The 26,734-nt window shown below is 43.3% G+C and overlaps 1 protein-coding gene across 1 annotated transcript in view; it reads left to right on the top strand.

The window, feature by feature from the left end:
• Positions 1 to 6,394: 6,394 nt before the first annotated feature.
• Positions 6,395 to 26,734, top strand: part of CCDC87 (coiled-coil domain containing 87) — a 67,337-nt gene continuing 46,997 nt past the window's right edge. The window contains exons 1-6 of the mRNA XM_069955429.1: positions 6,395 to 6,538; positions 9,235 to 9,446; positions 11,763 to 11,843; positions 13,395 to 13,537; positions 21,500 to 21,750; positions 24,264 to 24,489. Coding sequence (XP_069811530.1) covers positions 9,278 to 9,446; positions 11,763 to 11,843; positions 13,395 to 13,537; positions 21,500 to 21,750; positions 24,264 to 24,489 — 870 coding nt within the window. The 5' untranslated portion in view covers positions 6,395 to 6,538; positions 9,235 to 9,277. The remainder of the gene's footprint in view (positions 6,539 to 9,234; positions 9,447 to 11,762; positions 11,844 to 13,394; positions 13,538 to 21,499; positions 21,751 to 24,263; positions 24,490 to 26,734) is intronic.

The following is a 26,734-nucleotide window of genomic DNA, read 5'->3' as shown; positions in this document are numbered from 1 at the left end:
AGGTTTAAAGTGTATTTGAGGGGCCTGTATGTTAGAAAGCCCCACAAAGCACCCCATTTCAGAAACTGCACCCCCCACACTCTGCAAAAGCATATCCAGAAAGTGTTTTAACCCTTTAGGGGAGTCACAGAAATAAAAGCCAAGTGTGTAAGAAATTTGAAAATTTTAATTTTCTGTGCTGTGCAGTGATTTTATTGTAATCCAATATTTTTCATAATTATAAACCTATTACCAGAGAAATGCACCCCAATAATTATTGCCCCGTTTCTGCAGTTTATAAAAATACCCCATATGTGGCCCTATTGCGCTATTTGACGCAACCACAAGCCTCAGATACAGAGGAGCGCCTAGTGAATTTCAATGCCTCCGTTATATTTGGTCATTTTTGACTGTACCACTTCAGGTAGAGGCTCTGGGGTGCCAAAACCTAAAAAACACCCCTAAAGGGACACCATTTAGAAAACGACACCCCTCAAGGAATGTAACAAGGGGTGCGGTGAGCATTTGGACCCCACAGGTGCTTCACAGATTTTCCGAACAATATGGCGTGAAAAAAGAAAAATTTTTTTTTTACACTAAAACGTTCTTCTAGCCTTCAATTTTTCATTTTCTTAAAGGGATAAGAGGAAAAGAAAGACACAAAATGTGTAGCGCAGTTTCTCCCGAGTACGGAAATACCCCACATGTGGCGATAAAGTGCCAAGGGGGCGCAGGAAGAGCCTCCAAAGGGAAGGAGCGCCAATTGGCTTTTGGAAGCTGAATTTCACTGGAAAGGATTTCAAGGGCCATGTCGTATTTACAGAGCCCTCGTGCTGCCAAGACACTGGAAACCCCCCACAAGTGATTCCATTCTGGAAACTACACCCCTCAAGGAATCTAACAAGGGGTGCAGTAAGCATATGGACCCCACTGGTGACGGGCACAAATGTGGAACAATGTGACGTGAAAGGGAAAATTTTAATTTTTTCACTTTCATGGCACAAATGTGCCCGTCATCAAGGGGTCCATATTCTCACTGCACCCCTTGTAAGATTCCTTGAGGGGTGCAGTTTCCAGAATGGGGTCACTTGTGGGGGGTTTCCAGTGTTTTGGCAGCACAAGGGCTCTGTAAATGCGACATGGCGTTCATCATCCATTCTAGCCAAATCCAACCTCCAAAATCCAAATGGCGCTCCTTCCCTTCGGAGGCTTGCCCTGCGCCCACATGGCGCTTTATGTCCACATGTGGGGTATTTACGGACTCGGGGGGAATTGCTCTACACATTTTGTTTTTTTTCCCCTCTTTTAACCCCTTGTGAAAATGATAAATTCAAGGCTAAACCAACATTATAGTGTAAAAAATGTAATATTTCATTTTCACGCCACATTGTTCCACATTTGTGCCCGTCACCAGTGGGGTCCATATGCTCACTACACCCCTTGTTCACTTGTGGGGGGTTTCAACTGTCTTGGCAACACACGGGCCTTTTGAATGCAACATGGCCCCTCGAAATCCATTCCATCCAAATCCAGCCTTCAAAAACGAAATGGCGCTCCTTCCCTTTGGAGGTTTACCCTGCACCCGCATGGCGCTTTATGTCCACATGTGGGGTATTTCCGTACTCAGGGGAAATTGCGCTACACATTTAGTGTTTTTTTTATCTTTTAGCCCCTTGTGAAAATGAAAAAATCATGACAAGATTAATGATTTAGAGTAAAAATTTTAAAAAAATTACACTAAATGTTGGTCTAGCCTTGATTTTTTCCATTTCCACAAGGGGTTAAAAAAGAAAATGAACACAAAACGTGTAGGGTAGTTTCCCCTGAGTACGAAAATACCCCACATGTGAGCATAATGTGCCATATGGGCACAGGGCAAGCCACCAAAGGGACAGAGCGCCATTTAGAGGCTGGAATGGAGGATGGAGGCCATGTCGCATTTACAAAGCTCCTGTGCTGCCAGGACAGTAGAAACCCCCCACAAGTGACCCCATTCTGGAAATTACACCCCATAAGGAATCTAACAAGGGGTACAGTGAGCATATGGACCCCACTGGTGACGGGCACTTACGTAGAACATGTGCCGAGAAAATAAAAAATACAATTTTTTTCATTTTCACGTCCCAAATGTGGCCGTCACCAGGGGGCCATATCCCCGCTGCCCCCCTTGTTAGATTCCTTATCGGGTATAGTTTCCAGAATGGGGTCACTTGTGGGGGGCTTCTACTGTCCTGGCCGCACAGAGGCTTTATAATTGCATCATGGCATCCTCTAATGGGAATGGCGGCCATACCTACTTAGCTGGGGAAAAGGGACAATTCTAATTTATTTGGGGGTATTAGGCCAATTATTAGTTTATAAGGTTGAAAATGACAGGTGTCCATCAAATTCAACCTGTGTTGACCCAGAGGAAGGGAAAAAACCCTCGTAAGGCAGACGACAGTAGCCTCATCACTGGGAAAAATTCCTTTTCGACTCCATAATGGCGATCAGAATAATCCCTGGATCAACGTGACCCCTGAAATAGGAATAAGGGACAGAATTTAGATAATGTAGAACCCCAATGACGTGTGGTGCGCCTTGGAGCGATCCAGTATGCAGAGGCCGGGGGGATCAGGACAGGTGTCACACTGGAAAATGGCGTCCTTCCTGATCCCCCTGTTACATCACACTCTACACTTCTTCTGGGGTCTCCTGTTCTCCAGTGTGGGGGACGTCACCTGGAAAATGTCCTGGTGCAATACGGGGTCCTTCATATCCAGAAGCGCTGGGGCCGCTCCATGGCTGCTAAATATTAGGGCGCTATTACTACTTCTGATATGTTGGGATCGTGCCGCAAGCTACAGGGCAGCGAGGGACCAGAAGAGGGGGTGCTGGTATAAAAGTTATCCCAGTACAGGTGGTGGTGACCTTTATCCAGCAGTGGGAAGATCAGTTCCCGAATGATCTCCCCACTAACTCCGAGGATGGGGGGGGGGGCATTGTGGGGGTATCTGGGGGCTGGATTTGGGTGTCCCTTCCTACATACACTCTAAGGGTATGTGCACACTGCGGAATGGCGACAGATAACCCTTTGTGCATTCCGCAGCTGGCACCCACCGGCAGACTGATGCAGGCGCACGTCTCCACACGTGTCATAGACTCCATTCTATGCACAGGCGGATTCCGCTCTCCGATCAACGTGTTCATTCTTTGGATGGACGATGGAATCCGCCTGTGCATAGAATGGAGTCTATGACACGGGTAGAGACATGCGCCCGCATTAGTCCACCAGTGGGTGCTAGCTGTGGAATGCACAAAGGGTTATCCTTCGCCATTCCGCAGTGTGTACACACCCTAAATCTGTAAGTGTACCCAGAGGTACTCTCACAGAGTTTGGAGAATTTCATGGCGTCATCTCTTATTGGGACGGTTCTGGCGGAAAAGACGTGTCTGGGAGGCAGCGTACGCTACGCTACCCCCAGACACGTCACTGGATGATGAGGAGGATGAGGATGAATGGAGGAAAGAAGGATCCCCCCATTCATCCTCACTGAATGTTTCGGTGTCGGAGGCAATAATAACGTATCCCTCTGACGCCAAAAACACCCTGGGGGCCATCTTTATACGGGGAATGGTATATGGGGTATGTAGTGGTGTAGTGTCAAACTTTATTCAATGTAGTGTGGTGTAATGTAGTGTTTTGTACGTGTTTTTTTTTACATTAATTATAAAAACAACCTACGGCAACAAAGGCGTTGCTGATAAATGCCGCACTTATCAGCAGACCGTGGCAGTAGGATATAGAAAAAAAACACCATACGCCAAAAAGGAGGAGTTGCTGATTAGCAGCGCACTTTCGTGCGATGCTGATCAACACTCAGCGGCGATAGGGTGCGGAAAATAGAAAAAAAAAATTTGGAAAAAAAAACCAAAACTTTTTCTACATTCTGAATATCCCTGTAGCTGCTGATAAGTGTATTACACATATCAGCCGCTAGGGGGCAGCAGAGCGCAAAATCCGGAAAAAGACGAGGCTGGAGCCGAAAATAGCCCAAAAAAAACTATGGGGACCGCCGGAAAGAGCCGACGACCGACAGGAGAAGACGGAGGACGCCGCGAACCCGGAAGACGCCGATCAGGACCCCGGGACAGGTGAGTAATGTACAAATACCTGCTCTGGACCCCTCAGCTACCTAGCTGAGGGGTCCAGAGCAGGTATTTACTATTTTGGGGGACCCTGATCGCCGTGAACGGCCGGTACCGGCCGGCCGTTTACGGCGATCGGGCCGGTGGCACCGTGACCACCATTACTTTTTACAGTAATGGCGGTTGGTGCCGTCCTCGGACAGCACCGACCACCATTTTTTTCCGGGTCATCGGGTCACCGATGACCCGGAAAGGTTCCGATCGCCGCTATTGGCTGATCTGAATTGATCAGCCAATAGCGGCGATCGTAAGCTCGGGGGGTGTTAACCACCCCCGTGCCGAGAAGCTAAGATGGCCTGCTATGAATCATAGCAGGCCATCTTCCCCGATCGCTGTGTGCGAACACGCAGCGATCGGGGAAACATCGGGCGTAAATTTACGCCCTGATGCGCTAAGAACCAGGGCGCGAGGGCGTAAATTTACGCCCAATGTCGTTAAGGGGTTAAGGAGCCTCATGGTTAAATACTAGGTACAGTCTACCTTTTGCTTTACCCCTCATGTACTGCGGTGTGTAAGTGACCCAGTGTTCTCTTACATGCTGCAACACAAAAAAGGGTTAATAAGCTAAAGACAATTAGGGCCCTATTCCACCGGACGATTATCGTTTGCATAATTGTTAACGATTAACGATCTCAAACTACTGCTATTGCGAAAGACCTGAAAACGTTCACTCATTTCCATGGAACGATAATCGTTACTTATGATCGTAATTGCGATTGTTTCTTCTTCGCTATTTATTCGCTATTGCGTTCGTATCTATTGCGAACAACCGAACGATGTCTTATTCAATGCAAACGATTTGCGAACGAGCAACGATAAAAATAGGTTCAGGTCTTATAAAGCAATCAACGATTTCTCGTTCGGTCGTTACTCAATAACTGCATTTCAACCGAACGATTATCGTTTAGATTCAAACGATTTAACGATAATCTGAACGATAATCGTCCAGTGGAATAGGGCCCTTAGCTCTATCCTTCACTGATAACATCTGAGCTCCTGCAGAGGTCAGGGGTTATCAGAGCAGTGAGGCAGAGAACCCTTTTTTGTGTTGCAGCATGTAAGAGAACACTGGATCACTTGCAATACACACTGCAATACATAAGGGGTTAAGCAAAAGGACACAGGAGGCTCTTATCTTCCCTGTGCATCGGGCCCCCTCCCCCCAGGGGCCCCATAGCAACTGCCTTCCCTGCCTCTATGATAGTTACACTTTCAGGGAAGACATCCCCTGAAAATAAGACATAGTGCATCTTTTTGAGCAAAAAATAATAAAAGACACTGCCTTATTTTCAGGGAAACACAGTATGTACCATCTGAATTGTGCTGACTGGCAGCACTGCTTGTGTCCAGTAGCTGCATCTAACACCATGTTCAGACTGAGTTTTTTTTTTTTTTTTTTGAGTATTCAGACACTGTTTATGAGTGACTATCTATTGTATGAGTGCTATATGGGGATACAGGTGATTGTGGCTGCTGCTAATGCAGAGAATAGGAGTTGTAGTTTTGCAGCTATAGGCTTATGGTACTTTTACACGAAGCGATAATTCGCCCGATCGCACGATTAACGATATTGAATGAACAATGATTTTTTTATAACGATCAGCGTTTAGACGGAACGATACATCGTACGGAAAATTCGCTATGCGATCGTTTTGCGATAGTTTAATCCTATCTCACACATAGGTGAAATCGTTGAAAGACTGTTTACACTGAACGATCTGCAAATTTTTTGCGAACGACCAACGATGATTTGTGAACATGTTGAAAGATCAAAATGAACGATTTCTCGCATGTCGTTTGATCGTTCGCTGCGTTTACACGTACGATTATCGTTCGAATTCAATCGTTATCGTGCAAATTCGAACGATAAATCATTCCGTGTAAAAGGACCATTAGAGTATCCCTGTCACAGAACATTTCTATTGACTTTGATACGAACAAGAGTATGATTGTGGCAGCAGGTGCTGGGCTGGTGTGTACCCCGGGTGCCCTTCAGCGCCCCCCACTGTTACATAGCCATACTACAAAGCAGTGTTCCCTATTCTGAGGGAGGGGGATTCCTATGGGGATTATAATGCTGCAAAAGCTGGAGAGCCACAAGTTGGGAAGGTAGTGCTACCGATAACTGCTGGCCCATTGCTGCAGTGTGACGCACCCCTCCTCTGCCCTGTGCACCGCCATTTGTATTCCCCTGTTCTGGCTACAATGTACCGCTCTCACCTCCCACTCCCTCACACACACGGACGCGCTCCCCACTCGCGGTGTTAGGCGTCGCATAGCAACAAGGCTCAGACACATCTAGCATACAGTGACCGGCTCTGTCTCCCTTCCTGCCGGGGTAAACGGGGCTTCCCGGACAATACAGCTGCAGGTACGTACATACCGGGAGGGTCACCGGCTAGTGAACAACGGGAGGCACAGGGCACCGCAGTTCCCGTTATCCTATAAATCAGAGTCCCCAATCTGTAGCTCCCCTGCTGTTACAACTTGGTGGCAGTTGTATTTTACTACCGCTTGGGGGCGCTGCTGTGACGACATGACGTCTTGAGAAACAGCCTCTCCTTTCAGCCCTCAGTCTGTCCTTGTCTACATATGTCCCTATTCTGGAAACTCTGATTGTATAATCTGTTAGGGCTGCACCATCTCTCAGTGCACCCAATTGTTTGGGCAATGGCTTAAAAATAGCTGCAATCCTAGTCAGGGACATTCATAGGAGACCCCAGGTGTCCTGCTGATCATTTACATGCCCCCATAACAAGTGCCCCCAAGTGCTGAGCACCAAGTAGCAGCTGCTGTGCCCATATAAGTGCCCATTCCTGTCTTTAGAGTCCCCAGAGCAGTGACAGAAGCTTCTGACCTGATGCTTGGGACATTGTCTGCTATTTACCATAGACCTGTACATAAATGTTAAGGACACTCTATAAGGATATCAGCAGCCTCCAGCATTGTCTCCGGTAACATGTTCACCAGTCTATTTAAAAATCTCTAACCTTCCAGTACTTTTCAGCTGCTGTATGTCCTGCAGAAAGTAGTGGATTCTTTCTAGTGTGACACAGTGCTCTCTGCTGCCGCCTCTGTCCATGGCAGGAACTGTCTAGAGCAGGAGCAAATCCCTATAGAAAATCTCTCCTGCTCTGGACAGTTCCTGCCATGGACAGAGGCGGCAGCAGAGAGCACTGTGTCAGACTGGAAAGAATAAACCCGTTTCTGCAGGACAAACAGCAGTTGATAAGCACTGGAAGACTGGATATTTTTCAATAAAAGTAAATTATAAATCTATATAACTAACACCAGTTGATTTAAAAGAAAACGCATTTCACCAGAGTACCTCTTTAATGTGCTAGGGAAACCCTCTTTGACACTTTGCACTTGAGACTAAAAGCTTTTTTCTATGTTATAAAAGCACAGACAGATCTATGAAAGCAGGTGTCCATATTTATTTTAAATGGTCATACTTGCTCACACCCTTTGGCTGTCCAGGCATGATGCAAAGTGTAGTTTTGTAACAGTTCTAGAGAATTAGGACTTAAAATGTAAGTTCTGTTAAATCTATTCCCACAAAATTGTCTATCAATCTTCTCGGCTAGGGATGGTCCGAACCGAGTTCGGTTCGGGTTCGTACGAACCCGAACTCTCGGTAATGATTCCCGCTGTCTGCCCGCTCCGTGGAGAGGGTGGATACAGCGGGAGGTCCACCTGGAAACTGGGATACAGCCATAGCCATAGGCTGTATCCCAGTTTTCCAGGCGGTCCTCTTGCTGTATCCACCCGCTCCACGGAGCGGGCAGACAGCGGGAATCTAATGCAGAGCATTCGGGTTCATACGAACCCGAACCTCGGCAGTTTCAGACCATCCCTATTCTCGGCAAATCATGCTGTATAACATTCACCTGGCAGATGAAACTGAATGTTCACGGTGACAGGTACAGCTGTGCACTACAAGTTCAAAGTTGAAACTGATTATAACGGGACTGTAGGGAAGAAAACATATTTAGGGTAGCTTCACACATAATGGAATCGCAGCGGATTTTATGCTGCAAGATTGCAGTGAAATCCACTGCGATTCCCGTACTGTCAGTCTGAATAGGATTGCATAGAATTTTCATCCCGCTGCGAGTCTGTAAATGCTGCCCCCCTTAACCTGCGGCAGCCCGGTGAATACTTTTCCTGTCCGTGCTCCGACCTGCTTCTGTGGCACCCTCTCAGTCAATCAGTGCGTTGTCCCGCCGCAGCCACTGATTGGCTGAGCGGGCTGTCAGGATGCTGGGAGCCACAGAAGCAGGCCAAAACGCAGACCGGTAAAGTATAAGGGGGGCGGCATTTACAGATTCGCAGCGGGATGAAAATTCCACTGCGAATATGCAATACTATTCAGACTGACAGGACAGGATTTCGCAGTGAACTCGCAGCGTGAAATCCGCTGCAATACCGTTGCGTGTGAAGCTAACCGTAAGCCATGGCCAGTGGGTAGCCAATCACTTGTGTGAGGTCCACTTGGGCCAGTCACATTGATTAGAATTTGCAATATCTCTTTTGTTTCAAATGTTATCAATACAGAACAGCAACAACTAGAAACGTTCCTGGTAGAGATGAGTGAACCAGGCCGAGGTTCAGGTTCGTACAAACCCTAACCACCGGCATGTGCATCCTGCAGTCTTCCTGTTCCGTGGGGAGGGTGGAGACAGCCAGAGTCCCGCCAGAAAACAGGAATTTAGTCTAGGTCATAGGCTGTATCCCTGTTTTCCAGACGGTACTCTTGCTGTCTCCACCTTCCCCATGCAACGAGAAGACTGCGGGATGCACATGCCAGTGGTTAAGGTTTGTACAAACCAGAACCTCGGCCCGGTTCACTCATCTCTAGTTCCTGGTGCTGAACACAAGGCTGAAGGCGTAACAAATAACAAAATTGTTAACTTTTGAACCACACATGATATTGCAAATCTGATTGTGACAATTTATTTCTTACCTGACTGAGCAAATTGTTCACTAATGCTAAATAGTTTGTACCAGTCAGATTGCATATCAAAGAAGATCAGTATTAAGATTTTTCTTGTGTTTTATTTGCAGACTCTGATTTAGAACTATATTGTGCTGTAAATAGGACTGTAACATGGTAAACGGTGCTGGAAATCTCAGATCTCTATGGACAAAGCAAAAAAACAGCTCAAACACAAATGAGAAACTAGATGCCAAGAAACTGTATCAGCTCTACAATGACGTCCTGCAGCCTCTCAGCCTGTTTTCCAATCGGACCAATCAGACTGTACCTGGGACAAAAGGTTTGCACTACCTTCCTTCATACACACCAAAAAATTGGATCCCACTTAGGGGAAAAAAATAAAGAGGTAGCAAATCAATTACTATACACCTAAAAAAAGTTTGTGACTTGCATATATAGAATATACCCCACAAAAAACATATCAATCTTCATTCATGCTAATGAAGTTTGATATGTTTTTTTTGGGAGGTATATTCTATTTTTAGGTGTATCCTTCGTGTATGTTTCACTAAAGCACTAAATAAGTCACTAAATTTGTATGTGAAAATCCTTAGTGACCACAATAGAAGCACACTATTTTCAGTGTCATGCCTGCGGTACGGCAAAGGATAAGGAAGCACTGCAGCAAAATACTACTACTACTTTAAGGGATGGAGATGGCGGTGTTGATTTTTTTTGTAGCCTCTGCTTTAACTATTTAATTGTCAGGGATTTTGCAAGACATAATTTTTTTATGCTTAAAACATTGTAAAAATTGTGCACAATACTTTATACAGAAAGGCAGCTTAAAGCGAATGTAACATCAATAGACTGCCGGTGCCGTAGTCCTTTTTTGTTGAACTGCGGCTCAGTTCCCGGAAAACCCTCTCCCCCCTATGATGTGGCTCCATTAGAATCTATGGAGCTGCATCACAGAGAGGCAGGGGCCTCCTCCCACTGGGGGCGGGCTGGCCCGCCTCCTTTGCTTCAGGCCAGCTGATGACCGGAAAAAGACCAGCGCCGTGCACGGGAACTGAGCCGCGGTTCCAAAAAAGGACAGCGGCATCAGCATCCCCATGCCGGCACCAGTCTATTGATGTTAAAATCTTAAAGCGACGTACCTGCTGGTACATTCATTTTAATGCAATTTTGTCAGGGGTTGTCTGGGTTTATAACACTCCAAAGGACAGGCCATCAAAGTCTGATCATTGGGCTTCAACACCCTGTGAATAGCCCATCAGTGTTATAAACCTGTACAACCCCTTAAAATGAGTTAAAGGGAAACTATCAGCAGTTTAGAAGTCTCTTACCTGCTGATATGTATTTGTAATGCACAGGGTGCTGACCTTCCTCCTCAGTGCGATTTTCATGTACTTTGTAGTTTAATCCATATGCTCATGAGGTGGTTTAATGCATTGGAGGCGGGACTACAGCCCTTAGTGCACCAATCCACCCCTGGCTGGCCTGCACCTTCTAATGACTATTCATCTGGCACTCTGCAGTGATGAGCCGCTGGATTGACGGCCAGCCATGCCATGGTGGGCCCGCCATGATGGATCAGTACACCGAGGACGTCCCTCATTAGGATATGGATTATACTACAGTACATGAAAACGGAGCTAAGGATGAAGGTAAACATTTTTTACCTCCATCCTCAGTGCCCTGTGCATTAAAGTGACATATTAACAGGTCAGAGACTTTGAGTTTCTCTTTAACTCATCATTAAATGTTATAAGTAAACTGCAATATTCAAAAGCTCTATTGAACATGAGTGGAGCACTGGCTATACGTGCTCACTGCTGTTCTGTTTATTCAGGAAAAATTTGATCTTTCTTTGATTAATGAGAGTCTCAGGAGTCTGACCATCACGGATCAGCTAGCTAGTTATCACCTATCCTGTTAATAGGGAATAACTTTTTATGTTGGGATAATCCCATTAAAGGAGAAGTTCTGTAAAAAATTTTATTTAAGTATTGTATTGCCCCCCAAAAGGTATACAATTTACCAATATACACTTATTACGGGAAATGCTTATAAAGTGCTTTTTTCGACCCGAAAAAAGAGCTGTGCGGGCTGTGGCTGCTGGAAAGGATGATAGCAGAGGGATGCTCAGTGTCCCTCCGGTGCCCTGTGTCCCTCAGTGTCCCCCTGCCATTATCCTCTCCAGCAGCCACAGCCCGCACAGCTCTGGGAGTCGCGTCGTGACATCACCATGTTATCCAGGAAGTGAGGCCTTGATTCAGTAGTAAGTGCAGGGAAAAAGCACTTTATAAGCACTTCCTGTAATAAGTGTATATTGGTGATTTGTATAACTTTGTATAACTTTTGGGGGCAATATAATACGTTTAGCTGGACTTCTCCTTTAAGATGAAAATGTTACCCCATATATTTCCCCAAAGCAGAAAATTTCAGTTTTTTTGCTAGTCTGAGCCATATCTTCCTTCATGTAAGTTTGTGAATATTTTTTTAAATGAATGCATTAAAACATATATATTTGCCCCTTCAAACTTTCATGATCTTTGTATTTAATGTATTGATTGATTAAATTGATAAAAAAAACAACAACAACTGTTTAACCTGTGCAATCATATAACATATTTTGTTACTCCTATTATAGATATTGATGAAGAACAGAAACATTTAATAGAAAAGAAGATTCCCCTAAAGGAGAACGTTGTTGCAAACAAAGTTTGTAATGGTAAGTTTCATATTGATGCTTAAGCTCACCTTAGGCTTTCACATAGTATTTTGGTCAGTATTTGCAGCCAAAACCAGAAGTGGGTAGTAAACCTTAAAGGACTCTTTTAAATCAACTGGTGACAGAAGTACTGTCCAAATACTTTATGTGAACCCAGCCTGTAGCATGTATTCCGACTTAATATATTATTTTAAAATCTCGCTGCACATCATCTTAAAAAAAGACAAAACAAAAAACAAACTTCCCTGGACTTCTGGTCCCCTGCTGCTTGTCTCTGCTCCATTCTTTTGAGACAAGGGGGAACATGTATCAAGTAGAAAAATCTTATTTTTCGGCGGAAAGGGGACATTTGCGAATAAATTTATTCGCAAATAGCCGCTTTGCGAATAAAATATTTGCAAATGGCCACTTTCCGCCCGGTACGCCAGGGGGGCAGGGAAGGGGGTGTGGAGGGGGCGGAACGGGGGAGGGCGCGGACTCAGAATCCACGTGATTCATAATTTTTTTATTGTAAAAATAGGCAGGAAACCCACTCCTGCTTTGAGCTGGCGTAGGTTTCCTGCCGCGTGCATGGGATTTATCTAGAGGCAGTACGCCTCTACACAATTCTCCGTATTGCCGGAGCTGCCGGCACATTTTTAAGTCCGGCACAGAAAACGCCGGACTTAATAAATGTCCCCCTAGGAATTTAAGCAGCACTGTGCTGGGTAGGTGTTGTTTTTTTGCAGAAAAACTTTTCAAACTAGCTTTTATTGGTATAATTTTTAGGTATATATGACTTTTTGATTGGTATCTTTTCTATTCTGTTGCTGTATTTTGTTTGTTTTTTTTGGTCACACCATGTTGGATAAATAATTATATACTGAGCAGTAAGGCTATGTTCACATGTAGCAAAAGTGGCGGAATTCCGCCACTTCTGCTACGTGTGAATGTAGCCTAACAGCTGTCCGGCACAGCACGCTGAGGCACTCTCACTTGCAGCGCTATAGAGCTGGGACCACGGAGTGTAGTAAATGCATGGCCTTACACTGGGTGCATAGACAAAATGAGGAAAGGCAGTAATGACGATAAGTAGAAAAATCCAGCACTTACCGGGTCGGTGTCTTCAACCACTTTATTACATCAGGTGCTGCATCACTCTATCCTACTTCTCCCTTCAAGACTTGATGTAATAAAGTGGTTGAAGACCACTATATACTTTTAAGCTTCTAGGCGGAGGTTCCTTTGCAGGGAGTGGGAGAACTCAGTGCGCAGAGTATGAAAACTGGAAAAAAAAAAATCTTTAAGGAATATGTTTTACAATAGTTCATTTTCTGACAATACACTCCCTTTACAGTGTATAAATTCTCCGAAATAGAAGACCTTTTTAACAGTATTAGGCAGCACTAACAAGTGATTATTACAAAGGTTAGCTGCACTTTTTGTTTTGTTAAGTAGTATTATTATCAGATGAACATCTTAGCAAAGTAACTGGTTTCTTGAACTGTATTAGAATCTAAATATAACAATATCATATATGTAATTAACTCTTACTCTTTCATATTTACGCAGATGAAATATATAGACCATCAGTTGCTCCATTCATGAAGGATGTCTGTACCATTTCTGCAGAGGTTCTCTGCGACATCATTAGAAGGAGGTTACATCAAATATCAGCCAGAAATGTTGTCTCCTCTGAAGTTCAGCAGACTTTTGTAAGTACAGTGCTGTTTTCAGAAAAGGATTGTAGATTGCCTATTATTCACCACATGTGCTACCACAGCACATGGGCTGGATCGTTAAAGGACAAGTGCCATGAAAACCTTTTTCCCAGTAATTGAAGCACATTACAAAGTTATATAACTCTGTAATATTTATCAATCACCTATCTGCCTCCCTTCCCTGTCTTTTCCCCCCTCCACCCCCCACCAGGAAGTGTCCTGACTCACACAGACCTGATTACTGTCCTCACCATCACCAAGCTCTTCTCTCAGCTCCTTCTCCTGTTACACTAGCCTCTCCCCTCCCCTGCCTTGTCAGGTGACAGGCTTGCTTAGCTCCCATTGGCTGAACAACTGCAAGCCATCACTTGTCACATCTCACTTGCTTATCTTCCCTCCGACTGACTATGGCACTTAGGCAGCTCCCCCCTCCCCTCATACCCTCTCTCCTGCTGCAGTGGACTCAGTGAAGGAGTCATGTCACTAGAGAAGATAAGCTGAGCAAGTAGAATCACCTGACAAGGAGGGGGAGGGGGAGGCTGGTGTAACAGGACCTAGAGCAACCCTCCTGCTGATGACTCATCCTCACAAGAAGGAGCTGCCTGGTGACGGTGACGACAGTAATCAGGTCTGTGTGAGTTAGGACACTTCCTGGTGGGGCGTGGAGGGGGGAAAAGACAGGGAAGGGAGGCAGATAGGTGATTGAAGCATATTACACAGTTATATAACTTTGTAATGTGCTTCAATTACTGGGAAAAAGTTTTTCATGGCACTTGTCCTTTAAGGACCTGTGCAATGTTCAGCATGGAGAAAATGTTTCAGTGGCATTCCTAATGATGAAGAGGGTGGAGAGGAGGGACAGAGTGGTTGTGCAAAGTTAGGGCACAGATACGCCCGTAGGGCACGGGGCTGCAATTTTAAAATTACTTTTTTATGACAATAACTGCATCACCTGCCAAACGGACCGCAGGACAGATCTTAGATTAAAAGCAGCTATCCGAAAGTACAGGTGGTTTTGGGGGGTCAGATTGTGGGTACAGAGTCGCTTTAAAAAAAATCTGTTATATAATCTGTTGGTGTAATAGGCCCCTAAGAGTACTTTTACACAAAACAATTTTTGGTCATACCTGTTCATGAAAGGCAACGATCAGCTGACATGCACGATGTTGGCTGATTGTTGTCTTTCAGCATGTTCTAAAATCCTGATCACAATAGCGATGGTCTGCTGCCTGTCGCTTTGTGCAGAAGGCCATCCTAAAGATCGTCCCGCAGTTCTCTGCTGCCCCTTAATCTTCCCGCTCAATGTCTGTGTGTGTAATAGCACAGACAGTGAGCGGGGGAACGAGGAGGAAGCGAGTTCTGAGCTGACAGGTTGGACCTCACTTCCTTCTCAATATCGGGCTGTGTAATAGGGCCCCTAGACCTTTTTAGATAGGTGTGACCCCTAGATGAATGGGAGGTCTGACTTAATGTTACAAAAACAATGTGAGGCTTTAACCTAATTTGACTTATTCTTACCCAGTCACCCCACTTTTTTATGTAAGTTTTATTATGTGTTCCTGATAAAATGTTTTTCTGTCCACATCACTGTTTAAAAACATTCACTATAGCTGATACGACAAAATAATAAAGAAGATCTGTGTTTAGTGATGAAATTACTTTGTATATTTGCCCAGAGGTAACAATTGGTGTGTATAAGAAGTGTGCAGCTGCACTGATAATAGTTACGATAGATAGGAGGTAAAGCTAAAGACAATCCTATCTATTTTATCCTAATTAGAATCTAGACCTGTACTGTTCTCTTAGGGTACTAATACACGAATCATTTTTTCAACGATAAACGATCTCAAACGACCGCTATTGCGAATGACCTGAAACCTGTCGTCCAAATACATGTAACGATGATCGTTACTTATGATCGTTCTTGCGGTCGTCTTGTCGTCGCTATTGCGTTTGTCGCTACTGCGAACGACGTCTTATTCCATGTAATTGATTTGCAAACGATCAACGATAAAAATAGGTCCAAACTTGTTTCTCGTTGGTCATTTAATTGTTGTGTGCTATTACTCTGAACAGTTATTCGACTGATCTTTCGATTTTTCGAACGATAATTGTCTTGTGTAATAAGGCCCGTAGTGTAGCAACAGTGAGATGTATTTAAAATAGGTCAAATCCCTTATTGGTTTTAGTAATGTGACTAATGCTGCGTTTACACAGAGTGATAATTCGCCCAATCGATCGTTTTTATATTGATCAGCGTTTAAACGAATAAATCGTTAGAAAATTCGTAAGAAAAATCGTTATTGCGATCGTTTCTACGATCACTTAAAGGAAACCTGTCACCGCCCGTGCCAGGGTGACAGGCTCCCGACCCCCGTTAGCTCCCCCTATACATACCTCATCACGCCGGGTCCCGCTTCCTGAGCCGGTCGGGTGACTGAGATTTCAGCGCCCGAAGCCCGGTGCGCGCGCTCACAGGAGAGTCCGATAGAGAATGACGGAGCATCGGACTCACCATTCATTCTCTATGAGCATCTGACTCTCCTGTGAGCGCGCTTGCCGGGCTTCGGGCGCTGAAATCTCAGTCACCCGACCGGCTCAGGAAACGGGACCCGGCGTGATGAGGTATGTATAGGGGGAGCTAACGGGGGTCGGGAGCCTGTCACCCCGGCACGGCACTCTTTAAGCCCATCTTTTACATAGGGTAAATCTTTGAAAGAATGTTTACACAAAGCGATTTGCGAATTTTTAGCGAACGACAATTTGAGAACATGTTGAAAGATCAAAATGAACGATTTCTCGCTCGTCGCTTGATCGTTTGCTGTGTTTACACAGAACAATTATCGCTCAAATGCGATCGTTATTGTGAAAATTCAAACGATAATCGTTCCGTGTAAACACAGCATAAGACCGTATCTCTCTCGTAGTGGGGAGAGAAGAATGCCACCACATAGTTTTCATACACTCAAACTCCAACTGATCAAAACTTTTAAAGGTTTCTAGGAAAATGTTTTTGTTTGTTTTTTTTGACAGGTACACCTTAATAATAAGCTGAAAGTTCCTATTCTGTAGAGAAAACTTTTCAGCAGTCTCTTCACTATGATATTATCACAATCCCACATTAAAGACATTTATGAAGACCAGCGTACGATTACAAATTAGGCCCCATCCCCAATTAACCCTTTTGGGACACAGCCAGTTTTCATTTTTGCGTTTTCGTTTTTCCCTCCTCGTGTATATAAGGCCATAGCGCCTGCATTTTTCCACCTAGAGACCCAAATGAGCCCTTATTTTTTGCGCAACTAATTGTACTTTGCTATGGCAGATGTAATTTTTGCCTAAAATGTGCCGGGAAACCAGAAAAAAATTATATGTGTGGTGAAATTGAAAAAAAAAATGTTTTTTTTTTATTTGGGGGGGGGGGGTTGTTTTTACTCCGTTCGCCCTGGGGTAAAACTGACTCATTATATATGTTCCTTAAGTTGTTACGATTACAACGATATGTAACATGTATAACTTTTATTTGATTTGATGGCTTGTAAAAAATTAAAACCTTTTAAAGAAAATATATGTTCCTTAAAATCGCTCCATTCCCAGGCTTATAGCGCTTTTATCCTTTGGTCTATGGGTCTGTGTGAGGTGTCATTTTTTGCGCCATGATGTGATCTTTCTATCGGTACCTTGATTGCGCATATATGACTTTTTGATCGCTTTTTATTACAATTATTCTGGATTTGATGCGACCAAAAATGCGCAATTTTGCACTTTGGGATTTTTTTGCGCTGACGCCGTTTACTGTGTGAGATCAGGAATGTGATTAATTAATAGTTCAGGCGATTACGCATGCGGCGATAGCAAACATGTTTGTTTATTAATTTATTTATTTATTTTTATTTATAAAATGGGGAAAGGGGGGTGATTCAGACTTTTATTAGGGGAGGGGATTTTGTGTTATTAAAAATACATTTTTCTTTTACTTTACACATATACTAGAAGCCCCCCTGGGGGACTTCTAGTATATGCACTCTGATCTCTCATAGAGATCCATGCAGTATAGTTATACTGCATGAATCCATGAGATCGGTGTTCTATTGCTTTTGGCTGCTGCAGCCAAAAGCAATAGAATGCCGAGCCGGGATCAGCGCCATTACGGCGCAGACCCCGGCCCGGGATGGATGCGGGGATCGCCCCCCCGCAATCGCGCCGCAGGGGGGCGATCCCCCCACTAGACCACCAGGGATGGATATGAGCAAGTATTTAGAAGCAGCTGTCAACTTTGACAGCTGCTTCTAAGTACTTAATTAGCGGGCACGGCGATCGGACCGTGCCCGCTAATAGCCGCGATCCCGGGCTACATGCGGCAGTTCAGACCCCCCTCTGAACTCCCATAGCGGCACGAGGACGTTCAGTAACGTCCTGGTGCAGCTATGGGTTAATCAGCCAAATTCACTATGAGGTGCTTATTTCTTTAGTTAAACTGGACTCCTGAGCAGGTGTAGATTTCTGCCATGATTTCTGCCTGCGAACAGGTGTAAATCATGGTAAATCAGGTGCATGAGGAAGCCACGCCTCCTCCCCACCTTGCTGCACCCCCTCCATTAGGTGAGAGGGTGTTGCAGCAGGAGTACGCCATAGAGAAGGTAAGTATCTGCGCCTTCTACGTGGCATACCTTATGAGCAGAGGTTTCCAACTGTGTACAAAAATCCAAGTAGATCCAGCCAAATACACTGTTACCAAGTGCAAAGAAAGGTCTGAATCTATTTGGATTTCTCCTGTATACAATGTATACAGAAATTTCAGTATTTAAGTTTTTATTATTTATTGTGGCGGTATAATGCTTGACTAACCCCCAGGATTTATCTTTTTGTGTGTTCATGTTACACTGCTGGGGTTTAGATACATGCTTTAATTAGATTTGAGTGTAAATGTGGGGAGTGACTGCCGTATGTCTTGTTTAAATAGTGTGGTAGGGTATCCCGTCAAAATAATAGGTTAGTTACTGCGTTTGGGTCATTTTCCAAGCTTACACAAGTTTTATCTTGAACCAAAAAGCGTGGTTTGCTGTGCTTTAGCATCTGAGATAAAACTCCTATACACTTGGAAAATGATCAGAGCATAGTCACTATCTGACTACATTCAGACCATTAAAAGGGTACGCCAGCGTACCCCCTAAAGTAAATGGGACACATGCCTGCCAGTGGACGGGTACTTCAGTGTCCGATTTTAACATTATGCTGACATATCTGTGCACTGTAAAGCCACATCATGATGTGAACATACCTGTACGTACCAACAGCTATACAGTGGCATGTGTTGGAGGTATATGTTGGGGGAATACTCCTGACATATTCCCCTGATGTAGTGAACAGTATGCAGACATACTGTAAATCTCAAGTCGATCTCATCTTCATTGGCTGTATAGTTGAATGCAAATGACTATTCTTTTTTTAGGCATTCTGGTTGTGGATAGGCAGGCTGTAGTTTTCTTCCATGTGTTTACTCACATGGAGATCACTTTTTTTTTTTTAATTATTTGTCTGTACTAATACATTAAAACATCAATACAAAAATCTTTTTCAACATACCAAATCATTTTACAATTTCAATAATATACATTTTCGCCCCTTTTCTCATCCCCTAGATGCCATCCAACCTCTCACAATAAGTAACCTAGCATAAAATAGTATCCTAATTATTTTCTGTCTTAATTTCCTATTTACTTTAACCTCGGAAATGTTACCTAGAATGCTTATCCTTGGCTCCATTTCAACTGCCACCCCTGTCATCTTCAATATACTCTCATGAACCTGACGCCAAAACCCTTTCAGCTCTCCACATTCCCACACCATATGCACAAAACCCGCCCCTCCTATACCACATTTAGGGCATTCGTCAGTATTTCTTTTCTTTATTCTATACAAAAAACTCGGAGTATAATAAAGGCGATGGAGAATTTTAAACTGTATAATTTGAAAATCCAGAGACAGAGACCAGCTACATATTCCCTAGTATATTATCCCACTGACTTTCCTCTATACACCCTATCTCTTCCTCCCATTTCATTTTACTTTTTCTACTATACTCCTCCTCCTCCCTAAGATTATCATACAGTATTGTTAACCCCTTCCTCTTGATACCTTGCATCCTAATTCTATCAATAAATTTGTCTGAGGCTGAAAAAAAAATTCATTTTTACCTATAGTAACTATCATCGCATTTCTTAACCTAAGATAATCAAACCAAACCTCCCTTTGCAAATTAAACTCCCTACTCAATCTATCCCAACTCTTAATTTTTCCTCCCATTACTATATCTTTTATCTGGGAGATACCGGCCTCCTCCAACCTTTTCAATCCTCCTAGTTTATTCACTTTCACCAAATACTTATTATTCCAGATAGGTGCAAAGTCCAAAATACCTTTTACTCTTTTTATCTTCTTAATTTCTTTCCAAGTTCTAATTAGATCTCTGACCAATATCCACCCTTTCCATCTATCTTCTTCTAGTCTGCCCCACTCCAGAACCTGAAAAATGTCATTCTCTTCTCCCCCAGTTTCCCTAATCAGAAAATTAAGAAAGTTCTTCTCATTTGCATTAAGGAGGCCTAGCCCTTGTGCTGCTAAAAAATAATTATATAAATCAGGTACTCCCAGCCCTCCTTTCTCTTTTGGCATGCATAACCCTTCCAATTTCATTCTCACATGCTTTCTTCCCCAAATTAATGCATTTAACACACCCCTCAACTTTTTAAAGTAGCTATTTTCAATCCATATTGGGGCTACAGTGAATAAATGCAACAATTTGGGAAGCATAACGTTTTTAATTAGGACAATCCTATCTGCATTTGAGAGCCTTAATTTTTCCCAAATCAAAGCCTTATTTTCCAGCTCTTTAACCACCACTCTTGTATTAAGGAGATTAAACAGTTCGATCTTCCTGGATATCAGGATACCCAGGTATCTAAAACTCTCCCCTTTTCCTAATACACGCAATGGGGGGTATTCTCTAATCTTATTTTCCTCCAAAGGCATCATTACCGATTTTTTCCAATTAATAGCTAACCCCGAATAAGATCCCATTGCCTCCACCAAACCGATAACTCTCGGTACACTTACTTCTGGATGTCTAAGAAAAAGCAGCATATCATCCGCATAAAGGGATATTCTGTCCCCTCTGCCCCCCGCCCCGAACCCTACCATTTCTGGATCCTCTCTAATTTGTATAGCTAATGGTTCAATTGCTAGGGCGAAAAGCAGAGGGGACAGGGGACAACCTTGCCGAGTTCCTCTGCTTAACTTAAAGGGGGCGGATTTTTTACCATTGACCAACACTACCGCCTTGGCGTCCTCATACAAAACCCGAATGATTCCAATCAGTCCTTCCCCAAAACCAAATCTCTTCAGAACCTCCCATAGGAATTCCCACTCCACCCTGTCAAAGGCCTTAACTGCATCCAATGACAGGATGGAGTGGTCCCCCCACCTCTTCCAACATCTGCATATTCTCATAAACTCTCCTGATATTATGACTTGCCATTCTCCCTGCCACAAAACCACACTGATCAGGATGAACTAATTCCCCTACCGCTTTCCCCATCCTAATAGCTAGTGCCTTTGCAAAGATTTTTGCATCACTATTTATTAATGAAGTCGGTCTATATGAATCACATTCAAGAGGATCTTTTTTTGGCTCCCTCAGCTCCCCTTTCTCCTTCCTAAATTCCGTAGTGTACAAATTCTCAAATGGAGATCACTTTTTAGTTGACATCAGTAGTTATTTAGTCCATAAACATTTAGATATGTGTGTGAGTGGTATTAGTGTATAAACTGCAGACTAGGCTTAGTGCTTCCTTATATAATGTGAGAGTGCTATAAGTATGTTATTTCTTACTATACTTGTGCAAAGCTTTCTATGTCTAGATTTATTTATATGCTCCTTCTCCTCCTCACTTATAGGAGGATGTCATTCTCGGTGAGATAAAGGTCGCTTGGGCCAACATTCCAGATGTTCTTTGTACCGGATTACTAACGCAAAGTGAGAAGCGACAACTTCACAAGCGTCTCATCACCCATCTCATGATTGTTTCTGAGGAGCTGTTCTTCTACTACTTGCAGAAAGTGGAACAAAACAAATCCCACTCTGTGTTTTCTGAAGAAGCCAATCTTACACGATTCAAAGCACAACTGTTACTGGATAGTTCCAAATAGTACGTCCAATCATCAATTATTTCCTATTGTAAGGTTATATCATTAAGTCATGTGTTTGAAGAGTTCAGTTTGGGTAATTGTTGATTGTACTTGTGAAGATGGTTCAGCCAGCAGAAGCTGACAGCTTTCCGGAAAATGGCTCTAGGCTACACATTACAGTGGAGATCTGAGAGGCTTGATCACAGTAGTGGATTATAATAGGGGCGTTTTGGGCGGCAGCCTGTGGCCCTGAGCTCCTGGGGGGCCCATGGCCACCCAAAAAGACTTATGCTTTAGATGGTGTACTGTCTCCTTGCTACAGTTCTGCTATGATTTGCAAAAAAACACTGTTTTTTATGGCAATTTTGCACAAATCAGGGCATCATGACATTATCTGTCCTGTACTATGACCGCTAGGCTAGTGCTGCCATAGTTACAGTGGGGTGGGGGGGCCCAGGCTTGGTGAACAGCCCGGGGCCTATGGTAAAGTTAATCCGCCCCTGCTTGATCAGATAGCTTTTAGTTGTTTCTTCCTACTTTGGAGAACTGCTCTCTCAGCACGCCTGTAAGCAATGATACACTTCCAAGTACTTCCAGAAAATATACATCATGTCCATAATATTTTGTCTTCCATGGCTGTCATCTTTAAAACAGTAATAAATGTCCACAATAATAAATCACCACGGTAAAACAGGGAGACCAGCCAGTATAAGACACTGTAGGCTGCTAGTAAAGGGCTCAACACAGTGAAAACCTAGGTGCATTGTACCCTGGGAAATAAAAATATACAAAAAGAGTCTGCGGAGCCTCATTTAAGAATCTCGAAACACGGGACTAGCCAGATATCCCTCCAGGGAAGGACCTAACCAAGGGGTGGCTACTGTAAGGTTCCTATTACACAGAGGCATTTTAACGATTAATGACTAACGATAAACGATCGCAAATGAGATTGTTTATCATTAACCTAAAATCATTCACCATATTACACAGAACGATGGTCGTAAGTTACGATCGTTATTGCGATTTTTACTACGATCGTTTACTCCATCTGATCCCAGCAAAACAATGAACAATGTGCAATTACACTGAATGATTAGTGAACAAATGCGGAACTTGAGCGAATGAATTTGGAATTACAGCGAACGATTAGCAAACGATTAACGATAATTTTAGGTTCAGATCTAAATCATCGATCAACGACAAACGAACAATTTTTTGATGGTTGCCTGCAATTACACATAGCGTTTATCGTTTAAATTCGAACGATATAACAATTTTTTGCACGATAATCGTAATAGAGCCCTAAGGAGATCACCATATTAACTGGCCCTTTCAGTCAATACCCAACTCAATTCAGAGTAATTATCCACAGAAAGCTGTTTCGGGTTGTTGCCCCTCATCAGTGGGAAATAGGATTCTGTCTGGGTGGGAGCCATGCCCAGTAGACAACCACAGTAAAACGATCACTGATCTTAAGGAGACCAGCAAAGAAGAATGTAGGCTGTTTGTAAAAGTGCTCAGCACAATAAAAACCTAGATTCGTTGCTTCCAGGGAAATATGCAAAAAGGGAGACTCATTTAAGAGTCTTGAAACTTTCCCTTGTCATATCTTTAGACTTGTAAATTGAGTTGGATATTGACTGAAAGGGCCACATAATATGGTGGTTTTGGTAGTTTTGGTGCTCTCCTTACAGGAGCCATACCTTAGCTAGGTCCTTTCCTTGAGGGATATCTGGCAAGTCTGGTGTTTCGAGAATCTTAAATAAGGCCCCATGGACTTTTTTTTTTGCAAAATAATGTCCACAATTTTGCCTTAGCATTGGCTGCTTATTAGAGTTATCCTGTGTTATATATGTTATAGAATATCTTGAGTTAAAGAGATTAAGCAAAAGGGATATTGTTTCTCTCTGATGGGAGAAATTCCCAAAAAGGCGTGTGGAGACCATTTTAGGCCATTTATGCTTCACTTGGAATCCTGGAAAGACGGATATGCAAAGTAGATTTTTGGTACCACCTTTGCAAGGTAGCTTCCCTCCCTTCCCGTTAGTGTTTAACCCCTGAGAAGCCTTAGAGCATAACTGTAACTGGGGATTTATTAAGCCAATATTTAGACAGATCTAACCTGCTGATAGCCCCCTATAGCGCCAGGGCCGCTGAGGAGGAAGGTATGTGTCAGACGTTGTGATGGGAGGGGGGGGGGGGGTCTAGCTGCTGAGACTGCAACTTGTTCACGATTTTTTACTTTATGAAATGTCGGAAGTTGTCTGAAAGGTATACTTACACTACTACTTGGCTGGGAAAATAACATGTCTATTCTGATTTCTCTAATGGATAGATATCAGAATAGATAGATTACCAGGTACATTCATGCCTACACATGTATTGACACAAAGACCATACCTAACAAATCAAAAGGGGGCATGTTAGCATTAGAAGCACTCAGTAGTGCAGCGCCATCTATAGATTTGTTACTGACAATGATTAGGTCATGTGACCACTAAAATCTACTTATATATATTTCATTTTATTTTAGTATGAACATATTCTCAGTCAAACATTACCTGATTACTGAGATAAAGGAATTAGAAGAAAAACTATTATTAAACAGCAATGAGGCTTTTTATTTTCATGAATATGCGAGTAACAAGCAAGATCAATACAAACGATGCAGACCAAATTTAACAATGGAAAATTTCATAAGACTGGGCAGACCTGAGATTAAAGTGCCTAAAGAGAAAAGAGCAACTGACCTAATGCAGGTAACACATAATGCAGGTAACATGCGTATAATGTTTTATTGCTGATAAACCCTGGTAAATGGTTGTCATAAAAAGCTTGAACAATATGAATGTTTGTAGGGTGAGAATAAGAGCTCTGAATAGTATCATGCTAATGTTGGAAAACTTTTTTGTGATCTAAGTGATTTACATAGTTTAGGAATATTTCTAAATGTCATTGACCATCAATAAACTTGCAGCTTGACCTTTTATTCACACGTTGTAACAGTGCGGCTGTATTTGCGGCTGTAATTGTGCGGCGGTATTTTTGGTGGTTCGTGTGTATGCTTGGAAGTATAGGATATGCGGCTGCACAGTGCACACTATGTCTGAATCTACGGCCCTATCGTAAACGGACCCGTAAAAAATGAACAAGACCATTGTTTGCGGCTGAACATGCGGCCGAGGATTGACAGGCGGTCCGTACGGAGTACTTCAAAAATAGCCGGCAATGATGCCGACTGCCGATGCCTCTAATAGTTAATATATTAAATTACTAAAACACATTTTCTTTGTAATCAAGACACTTTCGTTGGTCAATAATTTATTTCTAACGAATCCATCATTTTGCAATTAAATATACTGTTAAAAAAATAGATATATAAATAAATGTATATTTATCTATATATTTATTTTTTGACAGTATATTGAATTGCACAATGATGGATTCGTTAGAATTAAATTATTGACCAACGAAACTGAATTTATTTCCACGAAAATGTGTTTTATTCATTAAATATTAATTAGTACAGGAAGCTCTATAAGCCGGTAATTCATATTGCCGGCAATAGAGCATTCTGTACTAATCATCACTTTACTTTAATTAAAACATCAAATGTTTCTTCTAATTATGTTATGACAATAGCATTATTAGAAGAAACATTTAGAATTATATGTGCGCTCAGCTGATTGGCTGATCGGCTCAGCGCACATATAATTAGCCGGTCCGCAGCACAGTGACTTCATTGTGCTGCAGACCAGCGAAGAGGACACATCGGGGTGAGTATAGAGCTGTCCCCACCCCCTCCCCAGCACTGCACCCCTCCCAGCAAGGAAGGGGGGGTCAGTTAACCCCTTCCTTGCTGGGATGGGTGCAGTCTGACATCAGTCTGGCCCCCAGGGGGTTAAGGGGGATGCAATACATCCTCCCTTAACCCCTTGGGGGTCAGACTGTAAGCAGCGATCTGTAAAGATGCTGCATACTGTAAGGAGCACAACACCGCTCACAATGATGGGTGTTGTGCTCCTGTTTGTGTGTTTTTTGTGTGTTTCTCCCTTTTTGTTTTTCAGATATCGGTATCCTGGGGATTACGTCGGATTCCATGGACTACGTCGATGACCAGCGGTTGTTCTTTGAATTTTTTTAATAAAATGGTCAATGAGGGGTGTGGGGGTGTTTTTATTTGAATAAAAAAATATTTTAAACTTGTGTCTTGTCTTTATTTCTTTACTTTATAGACTTAGTAGTGGAAGCCGTCTAATAGACGGAATCCATTACTAAGTTGGGGCCTAGTGTTAGCCGGTATAAAATGGCTAACACTAACCCCTCATTATTACCCCAGTACCCAATGCCACCAGGGGTACTGGGAAGAGCCGGGTGCCAGTGGTCCCGGAGCGTCAAAATTGGCGCTCCTGGACCGGGCGGCAGCAGGCTGGTAAGATTTAGGCTGGGGAGGGCCTAAACCAATGGCTCTTCCCACCCTGGTGTTACCAGGCTGCTGTCGTTTGGTTTTTAACCCGGCTGGTTATAAAAATAGGGGGGACCCTATGCGTTTTTTTTTTTAATAAATAAATAATTTAAAAAAAACGCATAGGGTCCCCCCTATTTTTATAACCAGCCGGGTTAAAAACCAAACGACAGCAGCCTGGTAAGACCAGGGTGGGAAGAGCCATTGGTTTAGGCCCTCCCCAGCCTAAATCTTACCAGCCTGCTGCCGCCCGGTCCAGGAGCGCCAATATTGACGCTCCGGGACCACTGGCACCCGGCTCTTCCCAGTACCCCTGGTGGCATTGGGTACTGGGGTAATAATAGGGGGTTAGTGTTAGCCATTTTATACCGGCTAACACTAGGCCCCAACTTAGTAATGGATTCCGTCTATTAGACGGCTTCCACTACTAAGTCTATAAAGTAAAGAAATAAAGACAAGACACAAGTTTAAAATATTTTTTTATTCAAATAAAAACACCCCCACACCCCTCATTGACCATTTTATTAAAAAAATTCAAA

The sequence above is a fragment of the Dendropsophus ebraccatus genome, chromosome 1 (assembly GCF_027789765.1).
Source record: "Dendropsophus ebraccatus isolate aDenEbr1 chromosome 1, aDenEbr1.pat, whole genome shotgun sequence".
NCBI lineage: Eukaryota > Metazoa > Chordata > Amphibia > Anura > Hylidae > Dendropsophus > Dendropsophus ebraccatus.
The sequence above is the reverse complement of the archived record's forward strand: the minus strand, read 5'-3'. Positions and strand labels throughout refer to the sequence as shown.